At 41.2% G+C, this 20340-nt stretch overlaps 1 protein-coding gene across 5 annotated transcripts in view; it reads right to left on the bottom strand.

The window, feature by feature from the left end:
* The window catches only part of rabgap1l (RAB GTPase activating protein 1-like), an 88677-nt gene extending 68528 nt beyond the window's left edge, over positions 1-20149 (bottom strand). The window contains exons 1-10 of one of the 5 annotated variants that reach the window (XM_048253239.1): positions 20035-20149; positions 14191-14390; positions 11323-11506; positions 9988-10192; positions 9535-9709; positions 8885-9045; positions 8203-8313; positions 7392-7458; positions 6694-6796; positions 2407-2573 (exon numbers count right to left, since the gene is read on the bottom strand). In XM_048253239.1, coding sequence (XP_048109196.1) covers positions 2407-2573; positions 6694-6796; positions 7392-7458; positions 8203-8313; positions 8885-9045; positions 9535-9709; positions 9988-10192; positions 11323-11506; positions 14191-14328 — 1311 coding nt within the window. In that variant the 5' untranslated portion in view covers positions 14329-14390; positions 20035-20149. Of the gene's footprint in view, positions 1-2406; positions 2574-6693; positions 6797-7391; positions 7459-8202; positions 8314-8884; positions 9046-9534; positions 9710-9987; positions 10193-11322; positions 11507-14190; positions 14419-15643; positions 15732-19520; positions 19713-20034 lie in introns of those variants that run through there. The other 4 variants (XM_048253240.1, XM_048253241.1, XM_048253237.1 and 1 more) reach the window with 4 other exon arrangements.
* Positions 20150-20340: the final 191 nt, after the last annotated feature.

Below are 20340 nucleotides of genomic sequence, written 5' to 3'. Positions count from 1 at the left end.
GCTCTTCGAGTCACGGTAAAATGTGATTTTTGGTACATAGCTCATTTAGATACACCAATGGTGTGGGTGCTTGCGTTTCTTTAGGAATCCGCAGTCTTGGTTTGTATAGAAATTAATATTAAGTGACACATACACGCAAGAGGACGGAAACACGGGACTGGTGGTAATAGGGGGCGATCCGTAGTAACGTAGTAACGTAGTATCACTACAGATTTGATTTGTATTTTCTAAAGCTCATTGGCAGACATAAGGGGAAATATTTTAAGTTACAGTAATTCAATTATATTCCAAGCAAGAGCTACAAACCTATTGTATGTGGACTTTACCAATTCTGTCAAAAGATTCTATTTCATATTTCACACTAAAAGAAAACCATATTCAGCTAAATGGTATCCCCCAATATGGCTGACCATAACTAAGAAAGGGACACGCGGCTTCCAGGGTTCCATTATGCTCAACGCTGTCAGTCATGAGACAACAAAGACTGGCCTTCAAAACAGACATTATGAAAAAATCGGCTGGGAGAGGCGCATACCTCTGGAGGGGCTCATTCATCATCTCATACACAGCACAAAAAAGAACATTTGGATTAGCGTCATTTCCAATCCAATGACCCCAATGTTTTTCCCCCCAAAAAATGTGTGATCTAGCTAATGGAGGGGTTCACACTTTTTACAATTTTACAGCTCTGTGGTGTGCACATACTAAAAACACAGACTTAATTAACCCAAAAACCCAACACCATTTTTTAGTTCATCCTTTCACGTTCCCCTCAGGGAAGGGGCCACGTCACACATACACAAGGTTGTCAAGTGACTACAAGCCTATCAGAGCTTTCTCTTCATTTCAAGCTCACCATCAAAGTGGTGAATGCACTTTGCCCACACTGTTGTTCCTAGTGCATATATAGGTAGGTTTCAAGGGAAATCATACACTCGCCTATGCTACTTTAAAATACCTTGGAACTGTGTTCATTATTGCTGCCACAGTAAGAGTACAATAAAGCAAAGTTTATTTACTTATTTGACAACTTTAATAACAGTGAGGGATGGCATACATGTTTGCCATTTGATTTTGGGGTGCGTGGGAACATGCACACATTAATTCCGACAGAGGATAGATTCTTCAGTGACCATATTATACTTAGTGCATCAGTTTCCATCTCCTACGCCTCCAAAGATAGTCTAACCTTTGTCACCATCTTGGGGCCATGGCACCAAATATAATTACAAAGGGAAAAAAAAACATTTATAACAATGATAGGAGAAGAGCGAGGGAGATGGGAGGGACAGAGGGAGTGTGATAAGGACGGACAGAGAGAAGGAGGGAGAGAAGAACGAGAGGATTCAAACAAGATTTCGACATTAATGAAGAAGGGAGGGAGCTGGGTTGAGATGGAGGGAGGAAGAGTGGGGCAAACTAACAGGGAGAGAGTGGGAGGGACACTCGGAGACTATTACAGCAGCAGGCTTTTGCCTGCAGAGTGCAGTAAGGGGGTTCAATACAATCAGCCACTGATTTCTTGATGCCCGGGCCTTTGGAAGTCATACAAGTAGTTTTTTTGAATGACGGGCTGAATGGATTGGATGGCTGACAGAGTGTGCTGCTGCAGCTTTGAAGGACATAAAGCGCAAAAGCAAGAGGCTTCCCATCTCAATTTAATCACTAAAGTGAAAAAGCCAATACTGTGTCCTCGACCACTCTAAAAGAGCAAATAATTATTCTCAAAACCCATACTCAATGAGGAACCATGTCAATAAAAAGATGAAGAAAGAAAATCAATAATAACAATAAAACAGTAAGGTTGGATTGGGCTGTGCATTTGCTAACACCATAATATTATCTTTTAATTAGCTTTAAACTACTGTGCCGGCACTCGTCTTTGCAGTGATGAGATAACTACAGAGGCACTAAGGCAGCCATTCAGACTGCAGCACTAATTACTTCAGTGTGATAATCAGAGCCTGTCTCTTATTAGTCCCTGCCAACACAAAGCCCACGTTTAACGCTTCACTGATTCTGGATAGGGTGTGGGTGTGGGTGTGGGCATGCGCAAGCATAAGTGTGTGTCTGTGTGTCTGTGTGTGAGCAATGTACATTTCGAGAGAGGGAGGGCTATACATGCTCAACAACTCCAGTAGGGTCACACACAATTTAGGAATTTGCTTTTAGAACTACAAATTCCAGAAGTTTCATTTCTTTTTTTTAGTCTTACAGTAAAAGGTTACATGTTCTAATCTACAGTACATGTTTGAGTTATTTTGCCTTAAACATACAGTGGTACATGCTGCAAATCCAGATGACAACTGACCAGTTTGAGTTTGTGTTTGAAATCTCAAGGGACTCCTTAAGTTGCTAGACAATGTTGTCTTAGGACGTGCTGCTCTGTAGCGCTTAATGCCATACCTGTTTGAGCTTCAGATAGAAGGTCTCTGAGAAGGTCTTGCGGCTGAAGTACCAAAACCTCTCGTTGGATGGATAGACACGCACCAGTGCCTCCATCATGAAGCGGACAGGCTCTACAACCTCAGTCACCACTAGATCCACAGCCACAGTCATGAAGACTTGCTTATCTGGAGAGGAGAGAGAAAGCTTAGGTTAGAATGCAAAGCATCGACACTGGCAGGTGCTGAGCATCTCACTGGTTTCTGCATCTAACTAGCACTGCATTACTACCGTATATGTCACAGTTTTGAACTCCTGAGAAGTGTGACGTACTGGTGTACGCACCACCATACCACAATGAATGTACCGTATGGTGGTGCATATGACCAACACAAATGTTTGACACCTTTTAGCCTACCCGACTTCAGGAGGGCAGGCTAGCATGAACAGACATGCCCACTTTGGAAAGAAACACATATACTCCTTATCGGTCATGGTGAAATTTAAATATAGCATATCAAGATGAGTGAAACGGCAGCAGTAGTCATAATTGCACAAAGCACAAAAACTGGTCAAATTTAACTTACAGCATTTTTTGTAAAGCTTGAGTAAAATGATCAAAAGACCAGTTTAACGATCTGGTAGCAGAGTATAATTTTAAACAAAAAGAGTGAGAACAAACAAATATCAACATAAAACTGAAATATTTAACTGACAGTTACTCCATCGAAATTGCAAGGAGTTGTCGAGGAGACCAAAAACAACCAAACTAGAGCAATATCTCAGCAATATCTCAGGAAGAAAGGATTGTTTTCATTCCCTTTCCCAGGCAAGAATTGTGCTGAATTACTCAGAGGATACGGTGATGGATGGAGCAGGGAGAGGCATAATAACCAAACTGTGAAACAGAGGAACAGTAACCTATTTCACACAGAGGACTTTTATTATTTCAATTAACGGAGAACAAGGCAAAGCAAACACCAAGCTTCACAATAACAGAGCCCAAAATAGATTCCCATTAGGATGGTCAGGCATACATAATAAACGCTAGTTTTTTGGTGAGATGGGGTGAGTGCAAGCAGCATCTACTCAAGCCCTCAATGCCACAGTGTTCACTGGGAACTCTAGATGAATGACAGGAAGCAAAGAAAGACCAAAAGCAATTTATTTAACTTGGGCTTTGGATTTCATTTTCTATGGATTCAGCTAAAGGTTACTAAGCAAAGCTTGGTGTGTACTGTACTGTGCCATGCAAGGTCTGGCCACCAATGACTGCGTTTACATGCATTTTACTTTGGTATCCCATATATGAGGCTTATACCCATTTTTATCATATTCAGTATATGGTGTTTACATGAACACGATTAGTATCATAGATAAAGAAACTTTTTCTAAATCAATGATTAATATCCCTCTATATATGACAAGTAGTAATATCCCAGTAACTGATTCCAGTGTTCTATATATTATCTCTGGTTCAAATCTGAAATCTATCAAGCACGTAGAATCCTTGTCAGCAACGGTCAGAAACCGGGATAATGCTACACCGTTTCTTTTGGAGGACTCTAGGTAGCATAGCCGGATTTCTCAAAATCGGGATAAGGTCTTAAAAGCCTATTTTGGTCAAGTTCAATCAATGTTAACCAATGGGAGGTCATCCCCACATGATGTCATTAATCTGAACCTATCTACAATCACCATCTCATGAATTTTGTTGACTTGACTCGTGACTCGAAACACAAAAGGAAAATTCAGCCTTTTAAGGCGGCAAATATTTCCAATACCGATGAGTGTTGTGCCAGTTTCCGTCTTAGGGTTAGGCCGATGGACAATGTCATCATCCATCGTGATGGTTGACCAACATCACAATGGAAAGCAAAATAGGTTAAAACGTAAACACGTTTCCCTGGAATTGAAATTGAGCCTTGAACTGATGCAGGGTAGCTTACTTAACTACAGTAGCTTTACGCTCCAATACCAGTTACCAGAGTTACCACTGTTCATTTAGCACCACAAATGACTGGGTCAAGCTGGTGACCACTGTTCATTCAGCACCACAAACGACTGAGTCAAGCTTATGACCTCTGTTCATTCAGCACCACAAACGACTGAGTCAAGCTTATGACCTCTGTTCATTCAGCATCACGACTGAGGAGTCGGACGTGTGTGTCTATGAGTGCTACATTCTCGGCCAGCAGCGAGGGAACAACAGCCGAACTAACCACACCCTGGAGCACTCAAGTGGACATTTATCTATTCCCCAGGCCTTGCGTCCATCAGTAATACTCTGGCGCCTGCGAGTCGCCTAGCTCTGGGGTGTGATCTTGGTGTACACCAATATATTATCACAGCCGCGCTGTGCTCACCAGAGCTGCTTATTGTCAGCTTGTTCATGACCACCAGCCATGGTGCACAACACCCCGTGGTGTGTTCTTGGTGAATGCTGATCCACTGCTGCAATGAGGGCTGTGGTATACGTGTCCCCATTGGTTAACGCCAAGAGAAGGTAAGGTTCTGACTTTAACCCTTCTAACATCATTGACTCCTTGAACCTGACCAATTGGGTGACTTCAGAATGTCTAAAAAAGGACTAGTTTATTGCGGAGCAGCCTGACATTGGCTAAAGTCTGTGAAAAAAATCCCTGAGACGAGTGATTGGAGAAGTTATAGCCATAACCTTATGATATTCTGTCCATATAAACACAGTCAATGTGTCACAATATAGCAAGGCATGAAGCAGAAGAAGGATAATAACCAGTTGTAGACTTTATAAGGATGCAGCACCAATGTCCATGAATCATTTCCACAAATTCCTCTCTCATTAGCTCAGTGAGAGCATTGCAAACCTCGACTCTCAGTGCTTCCCTTAGCTTGTGTACTCACTGGCAACCTGCCATATGAGTTTAAAGGGGAACTATGCAGGTTTTCTTTTTACCTTAACTTAACAGCTTCAGAGTCATTGAAATGGTTATTTGACTTTTTTCGGGTTGAATGGTGGACGTCTCGCTTCCCCCTAGCACCTGTGAGCGGAAAAAAACACCCTTGCAACTTTGGGCCGGCGGGCCGACGGCCTCAGTGTCAGGAAGTAACGAGTGTAATGAATTGCTTTACTGAATTTACACACATATACGCCAGGCACCGGCTAGAACAATGTAGCGATGGAGTTTCTCAATCATTCGTCAAAGCCAGTGAAAAGAAGCAAAAAAGCAGGTAAACCGTTGTCGTAGGAACAGGGAAGAGGAAAACGACAGACTGACTGATTGAGGAGTGTCGTAAATCATATACTCTGAGGCTACAGGGGGAGCTCTGCAGAGAAACCTGCGAGCAAACAGTGAGAAAACAGTGAAGAAATGGCCAAAACTGCATAGTTTCTCTTTAAATCATCCCGCCACTCTGCCCCTCAACCCCATATTCCCAGCTTTTCTCATGTGCTGGACACAATATCCACAGCTGATCAAACTTTCAAGTTTATGCCCAGACCTGGAACAACCCATCCCACTACAAGCTCTTCTTCTGACAACAGACTGAGGTAAAGCACCTGAGGTCTCATTCTTGTTTTCTTAGAAAAAGCCTTATTTACCCTCTCATGAGAAGTTCTGGCTGCCAGTCTTGTTAGTGATTTTAACAATTCAGAGTCTAAGGCCTGTCAGATACTTTTGAGGTAGTCTGAGAACCATATATTTAACCTATCTAAAATCATTGATGCAAAAGTGCCACTCATGGTTATATATTTTTTATTTAAGATGAATAAATGTGTTCAACTATTTTTTTCAGTTGAACAGAAATCTGATACCACTGATATTCACATAAACATGACCGCTAGGCAGTACCAACTCTGCTCCTTTAATGGAAGTCAGTCATACTACGCTGCATCAGCTTGTTTGACAGGTCTTAGACACAGTTGGTGCTTTGCCCAGCTAGTTAGGTAACCTGCCAAGCAATATATTTCTGGGGTGCCTGCTTGGAGTATTTTTTTTCTAGGCTTCAGCCTTAGCATGCTTGGGCAGTTGACACACATATGTCACAAGTGTTGAATATATCTGCATATGTTTAATATGTGAATATCACTATCACACTGGGAGGTACCAACAGCTGTCAAAACAAAAGGAGCCTGTGGAGAGCTAGTGTTCGAACAGTCTAATACATGTGATGCTTCATGTTAACAAGGATGAAACGGTGTCAGGAATACTCAAATTGGCTCATCTAAACTGCATCTCAAACACACATGGGTGGACCAGATGGATCTTGTCACAAGACTCTTCATGAAGTGAAACAAGTAAAACAGTGGTCGGAGGAGTGGCGGCTCACCCTTCGGTGTGTCTTCATTCAGCACCTGGAAAGCAGGGCTGGTGGGGTCCCAGGTGCCAGTGATCACGTAGGCTTTCCCATCTGCACTCTTCCCCATGGACTCCTGCGATCACATACATCATCTTCATCATCACAATCATCATCATCATAATCATCATCATCAACAAATACTCTCATCTTAGCATGATAAATGTCAACAGCATGATCAGCATAACACCAGCGATCTTTCACTGTCATTTCCCAAACAAACCCTTATAGCATAAACAGATAGACAACCCCACACTGAAGACCACAGTAGGTGTCAAGCATGCTAAAACTGACAAGGCACCAGACACTCCCAGCTGTCTGCTATTAAGGCTCTGCAGAGGCAGCTTATTAGCTACTTCCGCCCAAACCCATAAATTCTTGGAAAACAATTAAGGCTTGTGTAAGTTGCTAATTGTCCCTCCTCTGAATTTCAAACACTCGGCTCTGGAGGCACACTAGAGTGGGGGGCTGAAGCAGGGAGAATGTGTCGCTAAGGTCCAGGTATCTCCATGGCTACGGCACAATTAAAAAAGAAAAAAAAAAGTTTTGCTTGCGGTGTCAGTATAGTTGAGGGCTTTCTCTGAGTCAAACAGACGGGAAGACTGCCAGAAAGAAAAGAGAGGGGGCGGGAGAGACACTGAGTATCACAGCAACCGCTCAATGAGTCTTACCATGTCCAGGAGATGCATATCATTGTTGCGAACCTTCTGGCCTGGGCTTAGCAGCATGCCAAAACACCTGCACACACACACACACACCACACACAGAAACAAACACATTCATGGCAATAGAAACAAGATTATCAGTTAAGAACAGCTGTATATTGTATTCAAATAACTCCAGAAAAATGTCTTTGTAGTAACAGGTGTGATTCCAATTCACTGGTTGAACAACTACATTTCTCTCTCAATTTTTTGCACAGTACACATCTAATGCATATATTCAGCATTCTAACACAATTAATAAGAGTATCAATATATATATTTTGTTCTATCCATATCAGTGAATTAATATCTAGCTGATATCCTGAGCCATTTCCATTTCACGCTATGAAGAATATGCCACCATGTGGTCACTAATGGCAAAACAATTTACATTAGCAAATTTCTCCAATGGCTTTCGAACCCAATGGGGCCATGTCGACAAATTACAGACTATGTGAAATATTGGTGACTATGTAAACCCAATGGTATGCTAAAAATATTCACTAATAGCTGATTTCTCTGATTCAGAGAAACTACATACTCTGATTAAGGAGAGCAGGTTACACTGCAAAAATCAGAACACACCATTGTTCAGATGAGCCAAATGGAAAAACACTTGCCTAAGCAGATCAGATGGAAACTGAAGAGCCAACCTGGTACCTATGGTCTGTTAATGGTCTAAATAGTCAATCAAGAGGATAATAAGGTAACTAGCAAAAAGACTTCACTAGTCAATGCTCAGATGTCCTAGCTATCTATAAAGTCTTACTAGACTCACCTCTCAATCACCAGCTCCTTGTTGTTCATCTGCTGAACATTGACCATCACCTTCTTCTGGACGCCCTGTCTCAGCTTGAAGTAGTACTTATCTCTGTCCTTTGGCACTGGACTGTACACAAAAAGGAAGGCAAGGATATTCATGTAGGCAATTCCAAGTGCTGTAGGCAATTCCAAGTGCTTTGCTAATTAGCATGTAGAACACTAAAAGGTAGATTGCATTCGATTGTCAACAAAACAGAGCAGTTGGGTTTTAAGCGTAGTAAAAAAAAAAATGATGAAGGGGATCACACCTTATTACTGACGTCTTGTCAGAAGTGATATACAAGTGAAATAGCTACTTTTATTTACAAACTCCTCAAAATCCACTCAGACTACAAACAGGTAGGAGCTTTCCTTCACATAACCATTATTACAAGGTGTAAGGTGTGTGTACTAGAAGCCCAGAAAAAAAACATAAACATGGACTTTGAGCATGTGAACAATTTTGCGGATTAAATATCAGCTGAAAAATGTAAAGTGAATTCCATATTCAAGGTTTCAACACCATGTGCAAAAGAGTGCCCTTCAGCATGTTTGGTTTGTTCCTTTAGACATATTTGCATTCTAAATGTCATCCATGTTGTTCTATGCAGCGACACCATTCCTGCAGCTGTGGGTCAGTGAGCGGGTCGCGAGCTAACCTGAAATTGCCTTTGCCGTCATCCTCTCGCACCTCCATGGAGACGGTGAAGGTGTAAACATCGCCGTCCGGTGACATGGGCAATGCAGAGTCCCTGACATCTGGTGCCGGCTTTGAAGAACGCTTAAATGCTGTAGAGAAGCTGTATAATATACGGCTAACCTGCAAAATGGAGGGGTAGGAAGAACAGAGCATAGGGAGGGAAAGAAAAGATAGAGGCATTTGAAAATTTGGAGTAAAAGAAGAGAAAGTGAAAGATCCATAAGAATCAGAGAGACATAGAGCTACAATGAATGGCAATCTAGCAGAATGGAAGAATGACAGAAACACACAATGCCAAATAGTACTACAGCTGTGAAAACGTCACGTGTGGAACTTCTTCCAAAAACATAAACAAAAGCTCTGCAAACTGTGAATGGCTCTCTTTCTCTGAGTGTTTGTGGGCATGCATGCAGGGAAGGGATGCCTTGTTCCCTTACAATGTCTTTTGCAGCGCACCACAACCTCTTAGCATTTACACAATGATAATTGTAGTTAATACAGGGACGCTGTCAACGGCTTTTAAACTTCCATAGAATACCATCATGCTGTTTATATATGGTGCATTTAACAGCCTGGGAATCTGGTTGGGCATGAGTAACAAAAACGTACGGCCTCTTTGATGTGACAGGAGAACACATGAATCTGGAAGTCCTCAGAGCTACGGTAGCTCTCGGTGAACGAGAAGCAGTCACCCTCCAAGGTACCGTCTTTCCCCCGAGCACAGAACAGCACCTTGTAGATGGGGAAGGAGGCGATTTCTGTGCCTGATGCCTGGTCCACGATCCTAAAGTATCACAGGAAGATCAAAATTCTTTGAGACACAATGACTTTTTTAGCTGATGGTCCAGACTGCCTATCATGTTTCTCAACAACAGATGGCAAAAATGTGTTATCATACCACATAAGTTCACTTATAAGCTGTTCCTTTATTGGGAGAAATTGAGGTTTCCACATTCACCGTTCAGAATTATTAGCAAATGTTCTAAATGTAATACCAGTAATGGCAGAATGTAGCCTACACATACATGTTTACACTGTGTGTAGTGTACTTGTCCAGCTGACCTTACACATCCTTCAGAAATGTTGGGCACATGGAGAACGACAGGGATAGGGATGGCACTCTCAGCGCGCAGAGTTGCCATGGCTTTCTGGGCTTCAGATTCACTGCGTGGTGCTTTCACCCAAGTGCAACCCAGGTAGGACAACTTGCTGAACTGGACACTGTCCTCCTCAGGAGCAGAGCTGTCTGTTGAACCTACACTGCCATCTAGTGGCCAATGATGGAACAGAATGTTAGCATAAAAGAGGGCATGATAAACAAACACAAGCAATAAAGGGACAGTTTTTTACACAAATGTAAAGGTCATCTTAAAATATTAAAGCCCTGGTATGTATCTAACCCATAACTACTGTTAAATTATTGGCTTTCTTGTCTTTCAAAATGTTGAACTGTAATTAATTTGCAGTTATTAGTCATTTCCTGTCCCACTTTTACACAAATATAAACTTGTATATCTTATCATTCAACATCTCATTACATGTTTTCTGTTTCATGATGTGAAAAACTGAAATAGAAATGAAAGCTTGCATGACCCAACATAGGAAGGTCACGCGGAAAGAGGAAGCGTAATCTTTTAGTGACCGTTTTAACAACAGGAAGAAAAGCACCTTTTGATGCTCGAATGAAAGGTGCGACCACAGACCAAACTCTTGTCGGTTAAAGTTTCACTTCTGTGCCTTATGGTTGAAATGGACAATCGACAATAAATGGTTTTGACTTTCGGTCCATTTTAAGAGAGCAATATCTCGGCACCGCTTATACTGTATGTATCAAGACCATATTTGGTCACACAGAGACACAGGCAAATGGCCAACTGCCAAATGTTATGAATCCTGAGTATGGTTTTGCAAATTGAAAGAGCTTTAGAAAAAAATATGTAGAGCTATCCATATTCAGAATGACCTATATCCACAAAAAACCACTAGCATAACAGAACAAGCTTCATCACATTGTTAGGGTGAAACCCTACCGTTGGTGATTATATGGCTTAACCAGATAATCACTCGTTATTAATCAATCTAAACTTTGGGAAACAACTAAATTAAATATGATCAAGGTTAAGGTTAACATTACTTTTCAAATATTTCTCTCATACTTCTGTTTTTCACATGAAATTTCTTGGCAAACATCATATGTATTTCCATTACGAAATGTGTTGTTAAATTTGACAGAACTACTTTACAGCCAGTGTAATGGCAAATATCACAAACTGGCAGAAGAAAAAGAAGATAGTGCTAAAACTAGTGCAAACTGACCAAGTAAAGGGTACATGTGCAAAGGAGCAAAGGAGCAAAGCACACCTTTACTCTACTATCAAATTATTAAATTCTTAATACCAGTAGGGCAGGGGTCCAGGGTCAGACTGGGTGGCCGTTTCTGTGAGTCAGAGGCCACTGGAGTTGCAGGGTCTCCCGTGGCATCATCCTCCTGTGCGCCCTCTCTCCGTTCATCTCGTGAGACGTCATCCTCCAATACCTCCTCCATCGCTTTCTGCAGCTGCTCACTACCATTCCACGACATCTGATAGGAGCAAACAGAGGTCTCAGGCGTGCATGTGCCTGTGTGCCAGTCTGTGTGCCTGTTTGTGTGTGTGTGTGTGTGTGTGTGTGTTCTGACAGCAAAATCCAAACCAAAAGCTGTGCCCGTATTCACAAAGATTCTTAAAGAAGAATTCTGGTGATTTTTCACATAGATCTCTGTTTCGAGGTCACCGAGTGCCGAAAACAATCGGTTCTACCTAGTAGGGCTGGGCGATATGGCTGAAAACTGTATCATGATTATAACGTTAAGTATTTCATATCGGTCGATATCGATAATTATTGATTTTTTTAAAATCTATTTCAGATAAGGACCAGAAGGGGGAAAAAAAGTTCATTTTAAACACTTTTAAACACTTTTATTTTAAACTTAACCTTCCTCTGATTTGAATCACCTCAGTTATCAATCAAAGCAAACAGGGAAAAGAAATAGCAACACAATCATGAAAAACACTCAAATAAATAATTGTGCACATAAGTCTGCAGCACTGGTTGAAGCCTGGAAATATTGTAAACAAAGTAATTTGCTAGTTTATCATAGTAAGTCTACTGGTTAGACTGTTCAGTTTCCCCGTGTGTTTTAAGTTTCAAATGAATACTTTTTTCTCCTTGGGACAGGCCCGCTTGAGTCTTGGAAAATACTTTTCCATTTGCATCGGGATTGAGTTGATTAGAATTTAGCAGTCAATTTGAATGCAACAGTTTTGAACAAATTAGCAGCGTGCTAATGATGCTAACCGGATTTAATAGCAATTCAGTCGTCTTGCACGATTGTGAATGTTTGGATTACATGCGCATGCTGAGGAGGGATGCACCTAGTAGCTAGGATGCAATTCATGAAAATTGGGCACTTCTGGACAATTTTTGGCAGGGTGTTAGGTATAGGCCTAAGGTTTTCAAAAATCCATGGATACAAGTTGGGGCGGCCCCCCTAGTGGCAGTTATCCATAAAATCCAAAATGGCCCCTCACTGAAAAGAGAGAAAAGGTTATATCTCAGCTTCCTTTAGTCTTAAATTGTTGTATAATGTATTTTCTCTACTTTGCTTGATACAAGGAATCCAATTTTGATATGTTGAGCTGTTTCAGTACATCAGTGATGAACTTCAGAAGACCACAGCTGGCTCAAAGTACCACCTCCTCACAACAAGGAATCCAATTTTGATATGTTGAGGGGCAAGGACTCATTGAGAGTCTGTGGGGCAGGTAGGCCTACTTCTATCGTCTACTCTGGTAGAGTTGCACATACTAGCTACAATGCAAGATATATTTAGCCTATTTATTTATGGACAACGTAACGTATTTCTTCCCCCCTAGCTCCACTCACATCCATCTGGGATCGGTTACGTTGAGAGTGATTTCAGCACAAGATTGTATGATAGAGCCAACCAGGACTCAGGGTGGGAGTTTCATAGATGTGACGTAGCGTAGAAGCGACTGTGAGACTGTTCTCAGCCTCACGGGTTGGCTTTGATGTGAGTGGTTGAAGTAGCACGTCAATAGATGACGGACAAGTGGCTTATCCAATCTTATGCAAGGATCTTTTAATAAGGCCCAGCCTTCTGAAGCACCACTCCAATGGATCGATCCCAGATGGATGAGTGGAGCTAGGCGGAACGAAATTCATCTGGCGAGAGTCAGGTTATCAAGTAGTCCCTAATATAGGAGAATCTCCTGAAAATAATGCTACCATGTCCAAAAGTGTGCATCCACTTGTAGACCGTCCCATATAGAGACCGTAGGTTACTGAAGGTAGCTGAAGATCTTAAGGTTTGAAGGTCTGAAGATCTTAAAGGCTTAAGGTAACCTAGAGAAAAAGCTGTGAAGCTGTTTTTGAAATCAATAGCAACAAATTTTGTCTTTCATACATCATATCATACTATTTAATACTTTTAATGATCTCGACCATATAATTACACTTTCATGTGTCTGAATGTGCGGAAAGTAAAAATTGAGTATCCACCGCAAATCAAGGTATCTTCCTCTCGGGTATTTTAGCTCTTGAAAATAATGCAATTTGTCAATAAACTGCCTTAAGGACACTGGTATTGTTCGCAAGGAATTGTGGAATTTATGGATGTTATGCACAAGTGGACAAGCTTTTTAATCGTGTTATAGATTACATCTACCAATTTCTCATCTAAGTACATCAATTCCCCTTACACAGAAGCAAACAAATGTACTTTAAACAAACAAGCGGCTCTCTCTCACACAAATGCATCGCATAGCCTACTCAAAACTGTATCGCAGGTGCAACTGCAATAAATAATTAATAACCGATAAAAGACCAATTTTTCTGTAGCATGTGCGACATACTGTATATCCCATTGTATAGCCCTGTGAAACTAGTTCTTTGCAGAGGTCTGATAAAATGTCCCTGGAGTTTATACACACAGTAACCCTGATTGCGAGCCATGCAGACTAAACAAATCTTAGTATTTGTTTATTAAAACACAAAGGTGACTTTTATGTTTTAATGAATAAATAAGCGTACATTACCCTTGCTACTCAGTTGAATTTGCCCCCAGAGAGAATTAAGTCACAAGTTACAATGAACACAGAGGTTCTTGCTATTTGAAAGAGAAAAGGAGTACAGTTTGAGCATGAGAAACACAAAACATGCCAAGATGGCACCAAGGGTGTGTGAGTGTGAGTGTGTTTCGGTCACCTTGAGTCTTGGCTTGCCCTCCGAGCTTGACGGTGATCCCCCAGCTGATGGTGGCACCAGCACAAACTCCTCACTGGTAACAGTGGACACAGATTCAGTGGAGCCGCTCACTCTGCCCAGAGACGAGCTGTCATCCATGGTGGCCCTCCCCTGGCCCACGCACACACCTCTTCGCTGGGCCTCCAGTGGAAGAGGCAACCCTGGAGAGGTGAAGAGAAATGACATTGAGGCCATCCTTAAAAATATTTTCGTTTGCCGTAACCCGACCGACCCTGTCAATTTAGAACCCACCCAAATATTTATTTTTTTCCCTTTTTAGTCCGACCGACTTGCCGGTTGTAAACTTATGCTAATACCGACCCGATTGTTTTTTTTTTTACTCTAAACAACCAATACAAATGCAATAAAATAATATTTCTTTTAGTAGGCCCAAGTATTGTGAATATAAATTGCCTACATGCAAACGTGGGCTCACTTAAAAAAAAAAACCTGTGGCGCCATCTCTACACCATTGGTTTTACGATGTCACACTATGGCCTACGCTTCGCTTCATTCACACAAACTGATAACGCTTTTACTTGGCACGGTTCTGGAAGAACTGTGGCCAGATCTTTTTCTCATCCCTCCTCCCCTAGTCTAACGGTGACCGTGGTCGGAGTATTGAAATTGGTTGTGGTCTATTCAGCATTTCTCAAAATATGGGTCCGCAACATGGAGACTGCTGGTCCGCTGAGTCGTGGAGGAAATTAGGCCCGGTGCTTCATCTGATAATTTGCTGCGCAGTTGATCAAGAAAACCGCTGGATCGACGAAAAAAGAAAACAAACGTTTCTGCTATCGATGTCATTAAACATGGAGCCCTACAATTAAGTGGTGGTATGAGCATTCATTCAATGCGCTGCTGCGCCGAGAAACTGAAACTAATCGATAACGTTGGTATCAAAGCTCCGCTTCAACCTGTTGGAAGGCTATTTATTTATTTAACTAAACTTAATAGAACGACGTTGTTTTTTTTGGAACTTCCTTAGAAACAGAGCAGAGACTGTATAATACACTGTATAGCATTGAGTATTGCATAGTCAAATTTCAATATAACGTGGCCAAGAGCTATTGTAGCCTTCTTTTCTGGGTACATGTAGATGAGCCCTATGACCCAAAAAAGTCTGCCATGACCGGGCCTCAGGTCAAAGAAGTTTGAGAAAGGCTGGTCTATATAACCTGCATCAGAATGAGGTTTGCAATGGTGCCTGAAGGCACGGGTTGAAGACCCAGTCAGTTACGCCACGATATGCACATTTGTGTAAATTCATTCCTACGTAATCACCATGACCAAAATTGTACTTTTTTTTTACTTTGAATCTTGAAAAAAAAAAAAATATTGACCTACCTACCGACCCATTTTTAATTTTTTTGGCTGTTACTGCAAAACAAAAATATTTTTAAGGATGGCCTGATGACAACAGAAAATAGAGATTTGCTATGTAAGTCACCACTGCTCAGGTACTGATCGCTTGCAGACATTCAAGTCAAGTCAAGTCAAGTCAAGTCTTTGTTCAACTGAATTTTGAGACATCCAGTTGTTAATCTTGTCAATACATTGACAAAGAGATTCAAGGGGACCATAGTCATTAGGCGAAAGAGCTAAGTACCGGTAAAGTTGGGTGTTTAACAAACAACCTTAAATTCACTTTGACCAGACCACTAGCCACTTGGGCACTTCAAGGGTGGGTGGGTGTTGCACCATCCTAAATGATGATGCCAGCTTCAAATGCCGAGCCAACCATTCAGACTGTTCCACAAAGTTGGATGGGAATCGTAAAAGCAAAAGCACAGCACTTTGTGGGACCTTTCACACCCATTCAGCTGTCACAGAAAAGGGAAATATGAAGAATCACACTTAACTTCAATATCTAGGACAAAGGAAATCCTGCTGCCTGAATCATGAAAAACAACTTAAGAAACAGTGGTAAAACTAACTGGGGAAATAGACATAAAATCAAATATTTTTGGCTGAAATCATAACAGTCTAGAGTGAATTTTGAACTGAATTCTGTTGATTTCTGAAGCTTTGAAGCAAAGCTTACTTTGCTGTAAGCAAAGTCCACTAAAATATACCAACTACAGTGTAGCCTGCATTGATGAATGACTTCAAACTATACAAAGTCAACACTGACAATAATTACTGTGCTCAAATTAGGCAGGGGTCTTGCAAGACCCTCTAGAAAAATCAACATTAAGTAATTTCATGTCAAAATAATGCATTTAATGATCATATTTATTATGTTTAAACACATTTGTCAGTACTTAACATCCCTCATTTATATAAAATTTAAGTAAAGGTCAAAATTGTTATCTATACAGTGATACTGTCATTCAGTGTAATGGATGACACTGTGGTGTAACAAAGAAACTGCATTACACCGAATGACAAAAACATTACACTGAATGATGAAATTTCTACTTTAAAACATATATTGCAGGCTATACTGGCCACCTATAGCCTAAAAAACAATGATGGTTGCCATTTGCCACCTCAACACAATAACAGCACGACAGCAAAACCCAACAGCACTCTCAAACAGTAAGCTTCTTCAGATGCCCTTCAGTGAAGTAACTGGTGAAAGGAGCTGCTCTCTCTCTCTCACACACACAGACACACACACACACACACACACACACACATACACAAAGCACAGAGTCTACAGCCTCCATCCCCTCCTGTACCCGGCTGCAATCATGTGGTCAAATCACACTTATTCAATTACCCCCCACACACTAACCATTTCTCACTGGCCAAGATAATGATGAATGTGTCTATACTCTCCTCATTTAAGGGTTTACTCCCTAACACATGTAATTGTTTTTAACAAACACTAATTGTTAAATCATTGATGCACCAATGGAATGTGTACACACACACACACACACACACACACACACACACACACACACACACACACACACACACACACACACAGGCAAACACTTGGCTTAGGACAGATCATGTGCTAGTAACATCATACATACAAGAACAAAGATGGGATTTGTAAGTAACCTTATCAAATTACTTTTAATTCAATTTACAAACACAGAAAAAAGAGAGCCATACATGTTTTTTAATTTCCTCAATTCTACAGAAAACAACTGAAAATTCAGAATGGATGGGAATGCATTTAAGCCTAGTCAATACAAAAACACTAATCAGTTAAATCTGAAGTAGGCCTAATGTTGAGAGTGCCATGTGAAAAAGGTAGCCTAATGCTCTCTCCTCAAGTTTCATTTGCACTATATACTTGATAAAGGTGAGATTTTCCTGTTTACACCCAAGCTATCAGAAAAGCAGGTCCCCTCTATTGACTGGGTCAGCAAAAAAGGAGAAAACACTAATAAATATGCAAATTTCTACAATGGTAAACAAAGGTAAATGAAACCAAAACACACTGCTCGGCACAGTACCCACGCTCCACTTAGGAGACACTGTTGCCATTAACTTTAGTAAGGGTGTGCTGCAAACCATACTGCCTACACAGAGTCTATTTGTGAAGAGAAAGGCATCCAAACGTTTGACTCCATCAACCCATAGCAAAAGCAAAAGAATTAAAAACACAAATTTAACATTTTCATTACCTGAGGTAGGCTATACTGTGAATTAAAATGGACTTAAACAATGGGCTGCTTTTAATGATCCTGTCCAAGTGGACGTGTTGAAGTGTACGTATGTGGCCTACTGCATCAAGTTTTTGACATCACTTTTGTCTACAGATTTCACTTCACTTCTCTTTGCATTCAGCTCACAAGCCAGACCACTCCAGGCCTCCATCCAACCTTTATAAAAGCTAAGGCTGGGATGGGCCCGCCTCTGTTAGTCTGGCATCCTTCGCTGCCCAGACAGCTATGACATAGCCTAATTATGGGAGCATTAGGGTTCATTACATCACCCACACACTGAGCTCTACCCTGCTGCTAGAGTACCCATAACTCTCCTGCCAATAGAGCAAAGAGAATGTATTGCACTGTGATCAACTTCAGCAAAAGTATCTCCATTATTACTGCTACAGTTGTTCTGGCTTCTAGGAAAACCAAGACAAAGATGGAGACTCCCGAAGAGTCAGGCATTTGGTTTCATAGCTCAAGAAGACAGAGGTCTGCAAACTCTGAGACTGATGCTCTGCCTCGAGGAGGCTGATGAAAGTGGCAGCCAGCACAAAACCACATGTTGTTCCATGCACCACAAAAAGTTAAAGGTAAAGTAAGGGATTTTAAGCTATTTCAAGACCATAATTATTTTTTTGTTCACATTCAGGAATCATCTCCTCACAACCGCTACCTGCCCTTTCTGTGAGTACAGTGTAAAACAAAAAACACAGTTTCTGTAGGCAGCCCAGGCTCCAAAAACTGGAAACAAACAAAGTGGGGGGATCCTGTCCCCCAAAAACGAAACCCTGCATGGAATTTCTGTGGGAATACTGAGGGTAAGGATGAGCTACCTCTCTGGCATGTTTCGTTTGGTCCTTGGTTAAAATATCATGTGTTTTGCACAAAAGCCTCTGCTAATAAATTGAAATATAAACATAAACACAAACAAACGCTTCTTGCGCAATCCCTGCTGCACCTTTAATTAAATATAATGTCAACATACTAGTCTCAACAGGACGTGTAATAATGTAGGCTTAGACTGCGATACTTGTCTGACTAACTAGACACAGATATTATTATTCTGCACTGCACTGTTAGTAAAGCACGTGATAAAAGGGCGTCCAAAATGTTAAAGAGACTAGTCTGACAAGATATGTCTAATGGACGTTCATCACATACCGTCACTGTGGCTTTGACAGTTAATTTGGCTGGCTGGTTAGACAACAGTGTAAATACTAAACCGATATGCACTCAACACAAAGAATATGAAGGTGTGTCAACACTCAAAACTTTATAACACACTGTGGTCATACGGTCCCAGATAGAATCACAACATTCAACGTTAGCAGGTTAGCTCGCTATCTGGGTACCTAAGGGCAAAGAAGCGATTTTACAGGGGTGTCATGGATCTGAAAAGGTTCAACTCCGTAACACCTGGCATTTAAAGATTCATGTTATCGCTAAAACAACGCGTCATCGTTGACTCTTTGGCTACCTGGTCATCTAACAACAAACTGTTTAGCTAACGTTAAGCTAACCATTTCTCTTCGCAGGTTGTAGCCAATATCACACCAATAACTTAGCTGACAAGCCCACTTTACATCTTCCCTTTGTAAATAATGTGACGGGTAAAGGGATATGTTTATCTATAGGAAAATCCCACTGCAATAAGGATTAACATTTTTCATACTCCACCTGGACGGAGAGCTGGTTAGCTAACTAGCTAGCTTACTCAACAGCTTGTAGGACAGCAATCTCACCACCAAGCACTTAATATAACAACAAAAACTTTCGTTGGCTCCTGACACCTTGGACAGTGACAGGACAGCACGTAAATTTAACCGTACAACGTTAAGTAAGAACTGTCAAGTAAACTGCTGTCAGTCAGGCGTCCGTTTCTGACAGGAAGTAACATTAATGTGTTAGCTTGCAACGTTCACGCTACTTAGCTACATTAGCAGAGCTAGCTGACTACAGCCAAAATTATTGGCGAAGTCGCTAAGCACGTTAGCCATAGAGCCAGTTAGCTAACGTTAACGTTACTGCAACTCAAAATGAAAAAAAAATTTTTCCTTATAACAAAACCGTAAGGTAACACTGGTGATAAACACATGTAATGCAAAATAAGACAAGAGCAAGTGATTTCCTCTACAGAAATTGTCGGCAATTAGTTTAGTTTTATGCACTGACAGATAAAAAAACAACTTACTTGCTCGGAGTTTGGGCGCAGAGTTGACTAGCTGTCAGCTGAGAACTGTTGGCAGGCGCGCCACCGACACATCCTCCATCCGCAACCTCAGCGTGCCCTGCGTTACAGCAGGTAGTGACGTCACCCTCTGTCGCCTTCACTTCATTCTGACTGCTTTGCAAAGATAATTGGATGAACTGATTTTGAGGGTAGAATTATATGATAACTTGCAGGACCCAGTATGAGTGTACATATGTGAGTATAAGTATGTTTGTGCCGGTTAGACACTGATACTTTTGATGTAGGCCTAACCTATAGACTTATAGT

The sequence above is a fragment of the Alosa alosa genome, chromosome 9, assembly GCF_017589495.1.
Source record: "Alosa alosa isolate M-15738 ecotype Scorff River chromosome 9, AALO_Geno_1.1, whole genome shotgun sequence".
In the NCBI taxonomy this organism is placed as follows: Eukaryota; Metazoa; Chordata; class Actinopteri; order Clupeiformes; family Clupeidae; genus Alosa; species Alosa alosa.
This window is presented reverse-complemented; position numbering and strand designations above follow the sequence as displayed.